This window comes from Pollicipes pollicipes, unplaced genomic scaffold (assembly GCF_011947565.3).
Source record: "Pollicipes pollicipes isolate AB1234 unplaced genomic scaffold, Ppol_2.1 Scaffold_4881;HRSCAF=5763_pilon_pilon_pilon, whole genome shotgun sequence".
NCBI lineage: Eukaryota > Metazoa > Arthropoda > Thecostraca > Pollicipedomorpha > Pollicipedidae > Pollicipes > Pollicipes pollicipes.
In genome coordinates this window covers 4,870,683-4,888,811 of record NW_023596576.1, presented here as the reverse complement: position 1 = coordinate 4,888,811, position 18,129 = coordinate 4,870,683, and the positions used below count along the sequence as shown (strand labels likewise).

Here is an 18,129-nt window from a genome sequence, read left to right as displayed (position 1 = left end):
CCGGTAGAAAACCGCAGTCGGGCTCAAGTAGTGGTACGTTTTATGCATTAGCGAGTTGATGGCCGCAATTATCTCTTTGTGGACTATAATGCGAGCCTGCTTTCTTATCTCTTTGCCTAGGTTCTGGCATGATAAGATTAGAACTATCGTGTTGCCGACAAAGCTGTGTTCGACTCCCACTCTGAGTTAGCTCAGGAATCAGCCAGAATTGTATTGATTCAGAGTGGACTGTACATATATATATATATATATATATATATATATATATATATATATATATATATATATATGCATGCTATATGGCTGACACAATAAAGTGACCAGCATGCGATTGAGGCTGGGAATTGCATAGGCAAAGTGCTCACCACTCACCGCCTTATAAAATGAACTTTCTGCAGTATGCATCTCTTACATGTCAATAATCGTTCTTATTGTGGCTAACAATGCGTTGAATGTCTCCGGTCATTTAGCGTCGAAATGACCCACACCGTTTTCCGCGAGAGCAATGAAACCAGCCCATTGTAATTACTGCTCAACTTATAAGCTGAATAAGGTGGAGAGATGCAAAAAACAAGGAGTAAAACAAGCAAGCAGCGCCAACTTCCCTCGAGTCGACTTGGAAATAATTGACAGCAATTCTCGCGGTTCAGAGCCAGTGCACATACCATCTGTTTTTAGACAGCCGGAGCCAGCTATAGAGTTCACTTCAATCTGCCAAAGTTCGCTGGGTGAGGGTAGTAATTAGCTCTTTAAATGAGGTCAAAGTCGGTCAACTATGCCCAACTGGATTCAAACAGAAGTCTGGTCGTCGATGCGGAAGGCTTACTTGAAAAGTTCATTTGGAAGGTTTAACTCGAGAGGGCTTCTTTAATACTTTTTGTTGTCTCAAAACGTTGAGAACGTCGAAAACTCTCTTACGAACACTGTTGCGGACGCAGACAGAGAAACAAACACTCATGAAACTTCCTTCTCCGCGGCGCGGAAAAGGGTCAGTTTTCCCAGGTATGCGAGGGCAACGCACCTGACCGAGCTGAAAGGTCTGGGAGGGAGATGAGCAGCCGAGCCCTGGCCATCTTACTTGTAAACCTCGTGCAGAGGCGGCACGATTCCTTTAAACACGTTATTGGCCAGTGGTCTGGTCAATAACATTTTGGGTAGAGCGCATAGGCGTCAGAGCGGAAGACAGGCTTGTGTCAGGAACTTTTTTCATCTCATGAGACGTTTTTGGATATAAGCGGGGCATTTGTACACGTCCGGGGACCCCGTCAATCCGAGGAAGTCTGGAGTCTGGAATCAGAACTTATGTTTCATCTCAGCGCTTCGGAGTCCCTGATAATTCCCACAAGGTTCAAGCAACATTCCTTCAATGGAAGAGACCTTTGCGAAAATTGCAGTCCTGTCAGGAGAACAAGGACTCTCTTCGCGGCTCCAGTGCTGGTCACATCGGTCGTCCCGTGGGCTCATTATGCTCCAGGTCTCATCACCATCCGCTCCGCCGGGAAAGCACGGGCCCCCTACATCAAGGACTCCTGTTTCACGCAGGAGGCGAGGAGTTCAGTTATAACATTTCCCGCAGGAGGGGAGTGAAACCTATCTGACCTTCCCTGGATGCTTCTCTGACGCTCATAAAAATTGTGTGGTGTCCTGCAGCTCTGTCGTCAGCCCTGGACCCCACGCGAGGTGCACGACGAGATGCCAGTTAGCCGTCAGTTCATTCGGTAGAACTACCTTCTGGACTTATAAATATGTATGCTGGGTTGTAATGAAGAAGACGATAACGAGCCAGGGCCATTTGCCATTCACATGAGCGTGGCGACAGTTTGCAATCGCAACAAATGTTAATGCTTGCGTGCAACACTGTAATCAATCCAGCCTTTTCGCTGCATAAATTGCTACCCTACGGATGCTCCCTGCGTTTCATTCACGTGCGTTGCTTCAAGCAGTCGGGTAGGGTCCCGACTTGATATCGCATCTTTAGCTTGCAGATTTCCCGGAACAGGCCGGTGCTGATTAGGGACTACGCTCTTGTATCTAGTTGTCTTAAATTAAAGATGTCGCGATAATTTTCTCATTTGACTGTGGCGAATATAATTAGTGCAGTACTGCCGGACGATAATGACTCCGACGACAGCAATTCGGCAGACAATGAGAAATCAATATGACCAACTTTGACTTTGCGGTCGTAGGGCGCCGCATACGGCTAAAAGCAAAGTTTGAGCCTGTAATTCTAGAGGGATGTTCCTTTGGAGCGTGCGTGGCTCAGTCAAAACAAGAACGAGCGAAATCACAGGCGCCAAAACAGGAGGCCGATGTTGTGCTTACTTGATGACAGTTTCAGTCGTCAACACGTTTTTACACCAGCTGTTTTCTAGCCGTAGCACTTGCGAACAGCCAACACACCGTATAGACACATCCAGGCCAACGATTCTCCGTCTCTGGGCCTGCGTACTATATTTCACGGGGCCTACTTTCTTTTCGAGGGCGGAGCACTTAGGAGCCGGTGTCTTACGCGCAGTGTTTACGGTCACACGGTGCCGGGGGCACATCGTAAAAGCCTTCCACTCCAGGCTAATGCCAGTATGCAGTCCGGTTTTAGACAGCACTGGCTGCAGCTGAGTGCAGCGCTGAACAACGACTTTGTTGCATGAGCGCGTCGCTATTGCATATAGCCCTTTCCTGAAAATAAAGAAATCTTAAAAAATAGACCTGGTGCATTTTTTCACCCTGCAAGAGATTCTGAGTTGCGCTGGCTTTCGTATTCGGAGATCACAGTTTAATGGACGAGCGTTCTGTAAATTGCCACCGTTTCACAACTTTTACCTTAAATAAAATTGATAAAATCAGTTTTGTGAACTGCGACATTTAGCCCAAAATACACGTTTTTTGCTAACCCTAACGGCAGGACAGTCGCCCCACTAGGAGCCACTAATCAGAACAATGCATATTACCGCCTTTGGCATAATGACCTCCTCAATTGGATCCCTTACCGGATGTGAGCAGTGATCACCGTAAGATTGACTGGCCGGCCTCAGTCATTGGTACAAGAGGCGAACGTGCGGTCAGAATGGCTCCAGACGCACAGGGACAGCAATGCAAACCAATATTAGATGACGCTGGTTGCACTGCTAGCATCGTGAAATATCAGTTGAAAATTGCAATAATCTGATACAATAGAATAAGTTAGTTCAGAATTATGTTTGTATGCTTTATGGACTAGTTTATTACAATACGATCTTAAGGCTTTTCGGCTGCAGACATTTGAACAGAATTCTTGAAGTTCCCGGTGCACATCATGACGCGGTCTTCACGAAGTGCCACGACTTCAGTTGTCATCAGACTTGTACTTGACGCTGGGAGAAATCGGAGTCGATTCCGAAACTAAACAAATTTTCCTTGAGTCAACGTAAAATTTATTTCCTTGCCAATGATGTGACCCCCAGTTGAATTTGGGTCGACTTTGTTGGGCTGCAGTCAGGGATAAGTTGGCTTTGATTGGTGCGTGCTGAGCGACGTGCATTCTTGTTCCAGGGGAATATTCAAGAGGAGAGGGGGGGTGGGGGAGGGGGGGGAGACACCGAGGACACGTGAAATTTGCGTCCTCGGTATGAAATTATGACAGAGTATGGTTACTGTATGAAATCAGGAGAAATTTCATACCATCCTTATGAAATTCCACATATATATTTTACCTTATATGACTTATCTATTTGAGCAAAATAGATGATGAAAAACTGTACACACTTAAGAAATAGTTGGAGCAAAAGCATGCAAAATCGTTATAAGTCTCATAACAAAAAAGCACGCCTGGGGCGCAATGAAACGTGCTTTAAGCAACAAAAAGACTCGCGTTGTCCTCCATTGCTAAAACCTACACACACCCCTGTTCTGATATCTGGTATCTGGTATTTGGGTGGTTTGGCAGTCACATAATCGTCCAGAGGTCAAGAGGCCGCTTTAGAATAGATCCCTAGTCCTCCATGTGAAAGTCTGGGCATCCTCCCAACCACGTTTTTCATCGCCCCTGTCCTTGAAGCGCAGCACTTGTTGCCATCTCTGTCCAGTGACGAGCCTCCTTTCCCGCAGGCTGTTCGGGACCAAGTGCGAAAAGTGCGGCGACGGCTTCCGGAAAACGGACTTTGTGATGCGCGCCAAGGACAAAATATACCACATAGACTGTTTTCGTTGCGCTCTGTGCGACCGCCAGCTCGTTCCCGGCGACGAGTTCGCGCTAACGGACGAGGGACTCTTCTGCAAGGACGACCACCAGTCGGAGAAACTGTGCGAGAACAACAACAATAACACCAAGTTGTCTGCGCTGGAGCCCAAACAGGAGGCGACCACGCCGAAGTCGTCAGGTAGGCGCCACTGCCCGGCACAATGTCACGTGCAAATTGCCGCTTTTTGTGTGCGGGCCGCCGTAAAAACGGCGGGAATGTTGCGCGGCATGCGGGCCGCCCGTAGAAGGCGAGTTCAAGGGATGTCCGCGGGCTGGTGCGTGGGGCGCGCGGCGCCTGGCTTGACGGCTGTTCCGCAGTGTTCGTGTCCAGGGCGGGGCTCGACGCATTCGCCATCGATCTGTTCGGCGCTGCAGCAGCGGTGCCACCTGACACCGGCAGGCCGGACAATAACGCCGTTCTGCCCTGGTGCCTCTCCAAGCCGACCTCTCAGTTTTAAAACAGATTACGCCTCATTCTGTATGGGGACGGAGATCAGTGGGCAGGGGCCGACACCAGGCGTCGGAAGGGGGGAGGGGGGCGTATTTCATTAGGGGCGCGCCTTTCAATAACGCGCGCCGCGCCTCCAGATTAGCCGGGTGTAGGATGCGCGTGCTCTGCCGGGGTGTCCACAGAGAGGCCGGGCCCCGCTCGCGGATAGTATCTGCGGGGGGAGCTGGGCCAACATATTGAGATAACAACGATAAGCACGGAGGTGTATTGGATTATTGTCGGTAACCGGCTGGGGCGGCGCGGCCCCCGGGGAGCGTGGCCGCCCTATCGCCGCCCATCGCCCCCAGACAAGTGCACGCCGGCCGGCGGGCGTGATAGAGCATGCTGTGATAGTCTCCGGCTGATGGCCGCCACGCGCGCCGCCGCCACACCGCCGCGCTTATAAACACAGCACTCGAACGCGCCAATTGCGCGGGCGTCGCGCGCTATTATCCGGCGCGGGAGCCCCGCCGAGACCCGAGGGCGACGCTGGAGCCCTGCCAAGGGCCCGCGGCGACACGAGAGCCCCGTCGAAGTCCCGCCAGGCCCGGGCGGCGCCGCGCGTCGCGTGCGCGGACTGGCGCGCCGTTTAGCGGTGTCGTGAGGCCGCCTATTTAGGCCGACTCACGGCCAGGTAATTGGGAGGCGCTGTTGACCGCCGGCCGAGAGTGGGGCCGGCGGCGTCGCCAGATGGTGCGCTGCCGCTAGTTCAACGTCCGGCGATTGGCGGAGATTTGGGCGTGCTCTGGCGCGGCGGCGGCGTCATCTGGCGCGGGGCGGGCCGGCGCTGCGCCGACCTGTCATTAGGCAGTCCAGCCGGCCACTCACCGGCCGGCGCCGGCTCGTCTCGGGCGCGCCAAAAATGTATTTGTCTCGGCAGCCATCGGCCAATCAGCGACGGCGTAGCAGGCCCCGGCCGGGACTGCGTCCACAAGACACACATTGGTCGGGGCCTCTGTCCACGCAGGGGGCCTTGGGCTGGCCTTCGTCCACGCGGCCCGCCCCGGCCAGGCCTCTATACACGCAGTGAGCCTCGGCAGGGTCGTTTTCTACGCAGTGGGTCCTGGTCGGGGCCTCCATCCAAGTAGCGGGCCCCAGTAGGGCCTCCGTCCATGGACGCCCGCCGCTGGCCGGTGCGGCGGCAGCCGAGCATGGTTTTTGCTGGTTACATTAGGTGATTTTTTGCCGACTGGGACTGCTGATTCGGTGCCGGTTGGGGCTTGGGTGGGAGGCACTCAAGTCGTCGCTCGTCAGGGCTGATGGAGCAGAGATAACCCGTGGCACGTGATTATACATTGATCCAGACAGCGAGACTCGTGTCTGTCTCGGGGCTGGTGTGGTGGGTGGGGCCGGATTGGTCAGCCAGGCTGTCAGGATTGCTCCCGTGGAGACGGGTCTTAACACCAAGTGGGCGTGCGGCTCGACGGACCGTGTCTCAGTCCGGTGCTCCAAACTCATGCATCATTTGAACGCAACTCTGGCCTGCGCTTCAAATAGTTACGTGAGATCAAAATGAGCCCAAATACATGAAACCGACAAGCGCTACAGATATAAAAAAGCTGATCGAGCGCATCCAGGTGGTCTAATCACCAACACAAAAGTTGTCTCTTACACGATGTCTATGTAACGACATGTAATGTCTGTCTATGCACGACAAGCTCATGAAGAGCTGCTGGCTATGTGAAGCACCACCTGAGACACGTCGGAATTGCTGTGATAGGTAAAACCCAGCCGCCTTGGTCATCCGGTGCATTCATAGCGCATAACAAGCATTACGCTATGAGAAGTTCTGAGAGTCAGCTGATCTTCCCACCGCCAAGTTTAGACTTGCTGAAAGTCACTTCTTTTTTCCCGGATTAGTCAGGATATAGGGGGCATCGGCCATGCAACTGTCATTAATTCTTGCTCATCATGAATGTCAACATTCGCCGGCGTTGAGCATAAGGGCAATGGTGGTGTGGAATATTTCACAATGCTTGCGGAGTCGCGCAACGAAAACTGTAAACCAACGCTCTCCACGCAGCGCCGGTAGGTGTCGTGTTCAAGTCCAGAAACATGCGGCGAGCACACTCCCCGAATGCATGGAAAGCTCTTCGGCGGGGAGTGAAGCTGACACACTGTTACCCAGGGGAGCAAAGCTGACACACTGTCGCCCAGAGCCGGCGCCGATCCGGAGCAGAAGAGCGGTGCGCCCAGTCGGCGGGCCACCCGCCCCGCGGCAGGCCCCGCAGCCGCCGGCAGCGACGGCGCGGCCGGCCACCGCTGACCCAGGGCCGACGCTGGCGCCGCCGGCACCGCGCCGCTCCGAAGTCCGCGCGCCGCACCTCCGCCACGCACCTGGCGGAATCCGACCTATGCCTTCCTCACACAGGCAGGTGCCGGCCGGCGATTGCGGTGTTTGGCCGGCGGCGCGTCCCAAAGGCTGCGCCGTCCGGCCGGCCGCTATCTCCGCCGAGCACACAGCGGCGGCGCTTCGTGCACGGATGAGCCGGCCGGCTATCGGCATCAAGCAGGGCCGCCCGCGATCTGTGCAAACACCGCGCCTCTATCATCCGTGCCTCCTGGTCGGCGCGCGGTCAAAGGGCGGCCCTGGCGGAAGAGGTGTGGGCGGGAGCAGGGCGGGGGGGGGTCGACCTCCGGTCAGTCGGAGATGACCGGGAACGTCCCGGGGCCGGGCTGGAGGGCGGGGTGCGGGGCTCAGTGATCTGTCAATGGGTGTCGGGTCGCGAACAGGCCATCGCCGTTTCGGTCGTCGTCCGGCACCTGTCGCACTGAGGGAGCGGTTGGTTCCGCTGCTGCGGCGCCGACCTGCGACCGTTTGCAGGGTTGTGTAATGATATGAGTGTTAATGCTAGCTTGCAAAGCTCATCAGCCTGAGTTTTCGCCGATTTCGCCACAGCGCTAGCTTTTTTTCAATTGCTTGTACCAATATGCCTTTGTTTTGGATCTCGGTCTAGTTTCGGAGAGATCGTGGTCTATTTTCGGGAAGATCTCGGTACATTCTCGTGGAAATGTTGGTGCATTCTTGGAGGAGGTCCTGATCCATTCCGGGGAAGGTCTTGGCACATCCTCGGGGAGACTTTGGCCTGTTCCTGGAGGAGATCTCGGTTCATTCTCGTGGGAGATCGTTGTTCTGCACTGGCTCCCACGTGTCATGGTTTCCGGCGCACGAGACTGAAGCCTGGTCCGGAGCGCCCCGTCCCCCCCCCCCCCCACCTGCCCGCTCACGCGTTGCGATGCGATTGCCTGGTACTTGGGTAGGTGGCAGCCCCAAGACAGTCTCCCTAAACCCCGGCACAGAATCCTTAAATCCTTATGCATGCTTTATTTGTCATCCTGAGCTGAATTGGGATGAAGTGCAATGAATCGCCTCTGACAACTATGGGACGAATTGATAGGATCAGTCTAGGATAATGAAGGCTTACCAATACTTTTGCTTTGTTTTGTCAGATTGAATGATAATCTGAAGCTGTTAAAAAAGCTAAAGGTGGGCGGATTTTATTTTAAAGCGCTGGATCGGTTTGGGATAGATTATGAGTTACACCATAAAACACACACCTGTAGATCGACTAATAAAGTCAAATGACATGCACCAAACGCAAACATTTTAAATCTGGAAGAGCGTACCCACGCTCTGCATCACATCCCGGCACCTACCGCATAACAAAAACATAAGGTCAACGGACGCCGACACGGCTGACTATACCCTTATAAGCTGACTATATCCTTATAAGCTGACTATATCCTTATAAGCTGACTATATCCTTATAAGCTGACTATATCCTTATAAGCTGACTATATCCTTGAAAGTTCCCAAATTTAGGCTATCGTAGTGGTGATGTTATGGCAAATCTGCATGGCTAGATCATTGGTATAGGCGTCTATTTAAAGACGTAATAACGCATGCGGTAAAAATGACGCGTTAGATCGCGTTTATGTGATTGTTGATGTTTGACCACAAACTATGGTCTCACCTTTCTATTATCGGAGCAATAGTTAGTTTCATTCCTCCTTCTGGACAAGAGGGCTTTTAACCTGCAAGCAATACCAGGAAATAATACCGAATTTTGACGGTACCACCTGGCGTACTATAGAATTCCCTTCCCCTCCTCCCCTCTCCCCGGTCATCGAACTTAGGTGGACAATATTGAATAAACCCCTAAAACCACTAGGGATCCCTTTAAAAATTTGTTCCCTCTCACGAAACTCCTCACTGTGCGCCCCCCCCCCCCCCCCTCTCAATGCGGGTGTGGTCTCCCCTTCACGCGCGGCTCTCCCGCGCCGAGCTGGTGACGTCACATTTCTGCAGCAGCTGACACCGCGCGCCGCCAGCCGGCCGCGATAACTGACCTAGCGCAGTCAGCGGCGCCGGGCTTTTAGGCTGATTTGGCGCCGCGCCGGCCGCGTCCTGGCGCGCCCGGCCCGGGGCCATGTGTCGGTGGCGGTGTGCCGTTGAGACGCGTCACGCCGGGCCCGCGTGTGGGCAGCGGTACATTAGGGAGAGAGGCGCCTGGGCGGCGCGGAACGGATCCAGAACGTGCCGTCCACAATGAATGACTTCCGGACGCGTGGTCTGTCGCCTCGGGGGTCGCCGTGGCGTGGAGAGGGTGTGCTGGTGGTCCCGTTGAACAGCCGCGCCCCTGACCAGGGTTTTCTGTTCGCGTTCCTCGCTTCCGCAGAGCACGCCGGACATTTGCACGTACGTATCTCATCCAAAAACGGTTGTTTTCGACAGACTCGATCCCCCTAACGATACATTCCCTTTCTATCACTTAAACGCATCCCCACCAACGCCACTGCGTCTCGCCGCGCCCCTCCGCGCGCTCCGCACGGCTGGTCGCGCGGCCGCGGCGTTACCCGCCGTGCAACACGGCGCGCCCCGCTGCCGGCGGAGCGGGGGAGCGCCCCCCCCCCCCGAACTCGCGTGCCCGCCGGTAGTTGGGGCCGCCGCCGGCCGCTGTCTGTGGACGGTGTCTCCCAGCGGCGGCTCGGGGCGTGGCAGCTATTGGTTATTGCCGCCGCCCCGTGGCGCCGTGCCACGAGCCGGCCCGTGCGTGCCACGGGCGGCGCGGCGCACGTGCCGGCCGGCCGCGCCCGGCGCCACGACCGCGCCCCGGAACAGCTCCAATCTGTGCCGCGCACGGCGTTCACACGGCCTGCAGGGGTGCACGGCCGACGCCCGTTGAGCGCCGGGCTAATAGCCGTATTGGCGCTGGTGTCCACCACGTAATACTGAATCTGCGACAAGCGAATTCCAGACGAGTCTTACCGGACGTAGGTGCGTTAAGATTCGATAACTGCTGGTGGGGCAGAACTGATGTTTAATCCATTTCATAACATATCGCTCGAACTTTTCAATGGTAGTTAACTTTTTCTGTGGGAGGGATGTCAGAAGCCACTGCCTCTGCTCGAGTGGTCGGGTCTGCACCCTTAAGATCTACAGACACGCCCGACTGGACGATCACAAGTCCTGTTTTCCTTCTGTTGTCCCATCCGCGATGTTCACCCACGCGCGTGACTTGATCACCGCCGCCGCCGCCGGGCAGGCGCGAGAGGGCCGCCCGAGGCCACTGTTGTCCCTCTGGCGACCCGCCGCTGTCCCTCTGCTGGTCTCGCCGGGACCGCCCGAGACCACTGTTGTCCCTCTGGCGACCCGCCGCTGTCCCTCTGCTGGTCTCGCCGGGACCGCCCGAGACCACTGTTGTCCCTCTGGCGACCCGCCGTTGTCCCTCTGCTGGCCTCACGGGACCGCCCGAGGCCACTGTTGTCCCTCTGCTGGTCTCACGGGACCGCCCGAGGCCACTGTTGTCCCTCTGGCGACCCACCGCTGTCCCTCTGCTGGTCTCGCCGGGACCACCCGAGGCCACTGTTGTCCCTCTGGCGACCCACCGCTGTCCCTCTGCTGGCCTCACGGGACCACTATCAGCGAATGGGAGATTATGTCCCCTCGCGTGACGCAGCTCTGTTGCTCTCGTTACCCACCTGAGGAGCTTCCCTGGTAGGAAACACCCTCCCCCTCCCCCGCTATCGCTAGTATCATGGGAGAGTGACATGTCCTACCGACCGCTCCTACAGCTCAACGAAGTGATCTTGGAGACATTTGCGCATGCATTTCAGTCCATCGCGTGCTGTACTGACAGCGGCGCACTGACATGCGGATGCGGTTGACCGCAGCCCCCCCCCCCCCCCACCCCACCCGATAGTGGTTACGCGCGGATCCCTCCCATCGTCTACCGACGTCGCCGCCGCCGCACCCGTCACCTTTGACAGCACCCATCCGACCTGTTTGATATTTCCGCGGTGTAGACATGCGGCGACCGTATGTAAATCGGCCTGTTATATTTCATTTATTGGACACTAATAGGGCGGGCCGGGCCGGACCGGCGGCAGCGCGGCGCCAGCCCCGCGCCTGCGATGAATCGGGATTAGCCACACTAAACGCCAATCGGTCGGCGCATCGGCCGGGGCTCGGCCAGCCCGGCCGCCGCCGCGTGCATACCAATCGGCCCGGCACGCCGCCGCCGCCGCCGCCGCCGCCGCGTCACCGAAACGGCATCCCCAGGCGGCAGCGCCGTCTCGCGGGGGGGGGGCTGTCAAAACCGGGGGGGGGGGAGGGAGCACCGGATGGATTGTTGGGTGGACGGCAGGTCGGGTGGTTTTCGGCTGTCTACCAGCTGATGTGGTCGTCAGCAACGCGCAACCGTGCGCTTTGTCATTATGCTTGGGATCGAAGCTCTCGTGGGACAGCGAAGTGAACGTCGGTGTCCTTTCTTGCTTTGCACGGACATCGTCTTGTTTCCACCTATCTAAAATCACATCCATTTAAATATCATCAAATAATCATTCCCACGAGAGCAGGCCAGAACCCTGAAACCCATACCCCTGCGCAGAAAACGGGGACGTGGGAGTGTTAGCGGCCAGTTTACCATTCCGTGCCACAGCCGGGACAGCTCACCTGGCAGGTCGCGCATAGGCACGCGCCGCCCGTACTGCACAGAGCGGAGGGCCGCCCTGGGGCGAGTGCGGCACCTTCGCCGCCGGACGGCACAGCGGCCTGCGCTGGGACGAGGGGGGACCCTGGGGCGGGCACCAGGCGCTCCCAGAAGCCTGCGCTCGAACGAGGGAGGACTCCGGGGAGGGCGCCGGACGCCCCCGAAGGCCCAGCTCGGTATAATGGAGCACTGCGAGAGCGGCTGGACCCGGCCAGCCCGCCGTCCCGGAAGCGGCCCTCTGCCGATGTCAGCCCCCCTCCCCCCCCCCCACCTCGCGGCCGGCGGGGGGACGCCGGACGTCAGATGCGGCCGCGCGTTGCCTGGCGGTCCCGCTGTCAGCGGGCGCCGCCGGGTGTTTGTTTTGGGCGATGTGCCGGGGAGAGCGGGCCACCTGTGAACGCCCCGGGACGCACCCGCCAGCTCATCTGGGTAATGGCCTGATCAGCGATCAGCTGGCCAGAGGCCCAATTAGCCCGGCCGTGTGACGTCACCACGGCCGCGTGACGGGCGCGTGGCTAATTAGATGCCCGAATAATTTATCATAATGAGATACAAAATGAGTCTCGCGGGAGAGGGGCGGCTAGGGCCGCGTTCAGGCAGGCAGTTTGGGGAGCAGCACCCAGCAGTCGACGGGCCCCGCTGCAGGCTAGGGGCGGCAGCGGACAGGCAGGCCCCCTGACGTTACCGTGCGGCACGAGGGAGGGCTGAAGGCGGCTCGCCCCCGGCCGGACCTCGCTGGCGGCGCCCCTGCGACAGGTGGCGACGGCTCTTCATGCGGCGAGGCCCTGGTCAGGCTAATAAAGCCGGCCGAATTACTGATCAGTTTTATGCATGGCCGGCGTTACGGGCGGCCCATGCGCCGCCCGCCAGCCGCGACTTTAAATAATATCGCGTGTCAAAACTTCTGGCCGCCTATATTTCAGTGAGCGCGGCGAGATCGATGGGTGCGTGGCTGGCGCCGGATTAGGCTGCAGCGGTCAGCTGTCGGCCGGCCGGCGGCGCGCGCCGAGACGCGAGCGTGACGCACGAGCTGTCCTCCCCGGACGGCGCGACGTCGGCCGGTGAAATCAGCCCCAGGGGAGCGGCGCCGCCGCCCGCCGCACGACAATTAACCGCCGGCTCCAGCATGTCGCCGCTTGACGGGAAATGCCGCCGCGCGACCGTGGGACCGCGCGCGCCGACCCGGGCTCCGGCCCGCCGCTGGAATCATGTTTAAGCAATGTGGCGCCGGTACGTCCAGTGCGTGACTGGATGTGGCTGCGCCGCTGGTCGCCGGGCGGCGCGGACGCGCTGTCACCGGTGAAGGCGACGTCTGCGGTCGCCGGCGCGATGCGGAGTTGGGCGCTCGTGCGCGCCGGGAGCGGGCACACCCCATCTCCGGCCGGATGTCGGCCCGCGAGCCGCCACGGCGCGTCTTGGTGGCGTGCGCGTCCGGGTCGGCGGGCTGCGTTTTCGCGACCTGTCCTTGGTCTACATGCATAAGGCGGTCGGCTGGCAATACATGGCGCCACGTTTATGGAGATGATACGGCAGCTGCCGTCCTGGCCGGGTCGGCGCCTCAACGCCCAAGTCGTGTATGGTCGGATGTAATCATTTAGACCAGGGCCCATTCGATCCTCGGTAGTTGGCATAGTGTGCAAATGGGACATCGTCACGAACTGCAGGTTGCAGTGCACGGCTGGCACTGGGGAATCCATGTTTGATGGGCTTGCTAGCAAAATATCTGGGACTTCTAGCTGGCTACCACACAAGTGCACTGGAGGATTGGTTTTCTACAAATGGAGTCTCCCTCAAAACATTCACGTAGCATACAAGTGGAATTAAAAAAGGTTATAGTTAATACCAAATACCAAATTTTGGTTAAGTTTAACAGCCTACTTGGATTTTTGGGGATGCCATGTTTATGTCCAGATGCGTTTTTTAGCTTCACCGGCTGTTAAAATCGTTCCAAGGCTGCTCCTCAGCTTCCAGGGCATGATTGTGGAGGACGGGTGTACTTCGAAACAGAACTTCTGACAACTAACATGACATGCAGCGCAGCCACCATATCTTTCCCTAAGTATCCGTAGCCTTTTTAAGCTAGGGCATGAAGTCTTACTTGAACCCTCCGCGTACCCACGTACTGCTCACACCGCCGCGGGCCTTCCCCTGAGGCCTCAGTGTACCAGTGTCTCCTCACAGCGCCGCGGGCCTTCCCCTGAGGCCGCAGTGTACCAGTGTCTCCTCACACCGCCGCGGGCCTTCCCCTGAGGCCGCAGTGTACCAGTGTCTCCTCACAGCGCCGCGGGCCTTCCCCTGAGGCCGCAGTGTACCAGTGTCTCCTCACAGCGCCGCGGGCCTTCCCCTGAGGCCTCAGTGTACCAGTGTCTCCTCACAGCGCCGCGGGCCTTCCCCTGAGGCCGCAGTGTACCAGCGTCTCCTCACACCGCCGCGGGCCTTCCCCTGAGGCCGCAGTGTACCAGTGTCTCCTCACAGCGCCGCGGGCCTTCCCCTGAGGCCGCAGTGTACCAGTGTCTCCTCACACCGCCGCGGGCCTTCCCCTGAGGCCTCAGTGTACCAGTGTCTCCTCACAGCGCCGCGGGCCTTCCCCTGAGGCCGCAGTGTACCAGTGTCTCCTCACAGCGCCGCGGGCCTTCCCCTGAGGCCTCAGTGTACCAGTGTCTCCTCACAGCGCCGCGGGCCTTCCCCTGAGGCCTCAGTGTACCAGTGTCTCCTCACAGCGCCGCGGGCCTTCCCCTGAGGCCGCAGTGTACCAGTGTCTCCTCACACCGCCGCGGGCCTTCCCCTGAGGCCTCAGTGTACCAGTGTCTCCTCACAGCGCCGCGGGTCTTCCCCTGAGGCCGCAGTGTACCAGTGTCTCCTCACAGCGCCGCGGGCCTTCCCCTGAGGCCGCAGTGTACCAGTGTCTCCTCACACCGCTGCGCGTCTCCCCTCCCCCGCCATGCGGTGCGCTGGCAGAGGGGCCTCGGTAACGCCGCTTCCCAGTGACGTCATGCTTGTGGGCCGCTGATGACGTCACTGGGATGTTTTGTTCTGAGGCTGTCCATCAGCGGGAACTGACCCGCCAGCTGAGGAGAGATCCGTGGATGGAAAACTGGAGTCGGCTGCCGCACGCATTGACGTGTAACTTAGGGGCCCTTTGATGAGCAGCTTGGTAGGGGCCGTTGGTGCAGAAACAGGCAGATGTGTAAGGGGCCCTGTGATGTGGTTGTCCGTCAGGGATATGTTGCAACGTTTAAGCTTTCGTTATCAATTTTTCACTGGCATAGAGAGCCGCCGTGAAGACATAATCTCTTCCAACGTACGTCATCGGGCAAAGGCTAGAGGATCTCCCCTTTTGTTCTTCGCTCATGCTGCACTTTCGACAACAGCCGTGGTTCGTGTGCAAACAGAGCAATATCAGTGTGCTATGCTCATTACAAAACTACGCTGACCTCCGGATTTGTTGGCGGTTTCAATTGCATTTCCCACGGCTGATCGTCCAACGCCCATTAACGTAGCAAGCTTTTGCCCTTGTATTTCAAGATCGGCTGATTCTTGTCGAACTCTGCTCCGGCGGGAGGATTCCCTTGTAACTAGGGGTTATCTAGCCCTCGCAAGCACGCACGGCGGTTCACTATGTGTGCGTTCGATTAAACCAGCTGTCATAGCTAAGGCAGCAGTATTAATTAGCCTTATTCCTCGGAAAAAACAGGGGAATGGAGATATAGTTATATATGTGGAGACATAGGTATATCTCCACAAGTGTAGTATGTTAAGTATATCTCCATATATATAGTACGTATAGCTCCACTTTATAATACTTCCTTTATGAGCTGTAGGCGAGAATCTTGCCCTCAGCCTATGTGCTGATAAAACGACACAAATAATATACGCTTCGTAATCTCACTTAGAATATTGCACTCATCAGCTATCAGCTATCATAGCGCCTACGGCTGTGACGTGCAATCTTTGCCGCCCGATCATTTTCATCGTTCGCCGACATTCGGACACCAACAATCCTACGTGAGGTCATGTAGTTTATGCCATAATGTTTTTTTTTGTTTTTGTCACTCTTGGTCGCTGCAAGACAGCTGTGGTGCGGTAGGTCAAATGGTTGTAAGCAGAAGCAAACGAGGACAGGTGCGGAATGTCGTGAAACAAATATATGTCAACACATTGGTTCTACCGTTAGAAACGGAAATCACAAAATGCGGTCTTTCGCAAACGGTGGGTGAGAATATGCCCTCAGCCTACGTGCTAATAAAACGACACAAATCATCTACGCTTCGTAATCTCACTTTGAATCTTGCACTAATCGAGCGCACGACTGGTCTCAACATACGTCACGCGGCGGCTTGACCGACGGCCCTCCACCGGCGCAGCGCCGGCACTGACCCCTGCCCTCACACGTGGGCCGGCACTGCCGCCCGCAGCGGCGCCTCAGATCCGCGCACATCAGAGGCGCCGCCGGCGTCGCGTCCAGTCAAATCGGCAGCATCACGTGCCAAGCGTCGGCGGCCGCCGCCGGCCGGCCGACGCCGTGTGTTCCCGACGGCCGATACGGTCAGCTGGCGCGGTCCTGACGCCCTACACGGCCCGCGCGAGCTGTCGCATGACTCAGGCCGCGTCACCGCGGCATCAGACCGGGCTACTTGATACGCACGATCGGGTTGCCGCCCGCTGGGCGTGCAGTACAGGCCCACCGCACCGCAGGATCGCGGCTCTGGTGTCATCGCTGGCCGCTGCTGGTGGCCGGGCCAGAGCAGCTCTTTCCGCTTCGGGCTGCTCTGGGCGGTCTTTGGTGCTTGACGGAATCACTCACCAGTGTCGGCGCGCGAGGACATCACTGATGCAGCTTGTTGTCCGGTGTGTGGTGTTCTGGCGTGAGTATAGGCACACCACACAATGCATTAAGAGGCCTCGTGGGTATGGGTAAACATTCAGAACGTGCCGAATTTGTTGAGAGCGATATTTATTTTCGCGTTGGAGTAGTTGTATCTGAAATATCGTTGATGAATATTAGTATCTGACGGCCTGTCTTCTCGTAAATCTGTATGCGTGTGGTCGTTCAAACCGCTGCCGGCATGTTAACAGTGGAGCATCCCTTCGTGTATGAGTTCCTCACGGTTTCCCTCTTCCACTCTGCGCAAATCAGCCGGTTTGAGCGCATGTGCGTAGATGATTGCGCATATCCTATTTACACACATGCACTGTACCGGCTCCCCTCCTGCACGCATCCCCGGACTCGTCTGTGTTTCCCGCAGTCCACACCCCTTCATTCGCCAGTCCCTCACCGCGTCCCCGTCCCCCACAGACCCGTCTCCCTGTGGGTGTCAGTCCCTCAGTCATCCCCTCACCCCTCCTCCACAGTCCAGTCTACCCTTCATATAGACATAAGCCCCCGACCACGTCTCTGACTCTCGCCAGCCCCGTCCCCCGCTTTGCATGAGTCCGTCGCCGTGTCTCCGCTCTTCCGCAACACCGGCTATCTTCATGTATCAGCCCCGGTCCTGAAGCTGTCTCGCTATGCTGCAGTATACGCTGTCCATATATCACGTCACGGAGATGGTGGCCCTGCATTTGTGACACCAGCTCGTTCGTGGTCTTTCCAGATATTGCCGACTCCCAGTCGTCACGCTTCTGTTCTTCCACAGCTCCGTCTCCCTCAGTCCCTTCTCCTTGGATGTGACTCTGTTCCCCAGAAGCTCTGTTTCCCTTTATGCATCAGTCTCTGCCTGTGTCTCAGTTTCCCCTCGACTCTGTCCCCCGAACTGCCGCTGTTTGGGGTGCCATGGGGAGGATGTTCCAACGCGTGAGACACCGTATCGTTCAGCATAACTTGCGCGCACGTGTGCGAGATTAGTACAATCACCACTGGAGATCTCATTCACCGCTCACCCATCGCTGTGGCCGCTCTCCGGCAATGCCGCCTGCCCTCTCCTCATGTAAGGTCCGTGACCGTGTTTCTGCGTCTCCGCAGTGCCGTCTCCCTCCATCCACCAGCCAAGCTCTCACGGCGTCTCTGCGTCTCCGCAGTGCCATCCCCCTCCGCTGACAGCACGGACGTGCCCAGCTCCGGCAAACGGGAACGCAAAACGGGCGACAGCAAGACGACGCGTGTGCGGACCGTGCTGAACGAGAAGCAGCTCCACACGCTGCGCACGTGCTACAACGCCAACCCGCGGCCCGACGCCCTGATGAAGGAGCAGCTGGTGGAGATGACCGGGCTGAGCCCGCGGGTCATCCGAGTCTGGTTCCAGAATAAGCGCTGCAAGGACAAGAAGCGCGAGATTTACCTCAAGCAGATGCAGGAGCAAGGCAAGGTCAGTCCACGGCGGGCGAACCGCCCCGGCGCGGCAAGCCGCAGCGATTGTCCCAGCTTGCTGGGCACTGCGTCAATCGACACGGGCTTCGTACATATTTGCACCATTCATGCAGTCAGCACTGGG

General features: G+C 57.4%; 1 protein-coding gene across 1 annotated transcript in view; it reads left to right on the top strand.

The window, feature by feature from the left end:
- Positions 1 to 18,129, top strand: part of LOC119100910 (insulin gene enhancer protein ISL-2B) — an 80,192-nt gene that overhangs the window by 14,317 nt on the left and 47,746 nt on the right. The window contains exons 3-4 of the mRNA XM_037224107.1: positions 4,084 to 4,355; positions 17,717 to 18,003. Of these exons, the coding sequence (XP_037080002.1) occupies positions 4,084 to 4,355; positions 17,717 to 18,003 (559 nt within the window). The remainder of the gene's footprint in view (positions 1 to 4,083; positions 4,356 to 17,716; positions 18,004 to 18,129) is intronic.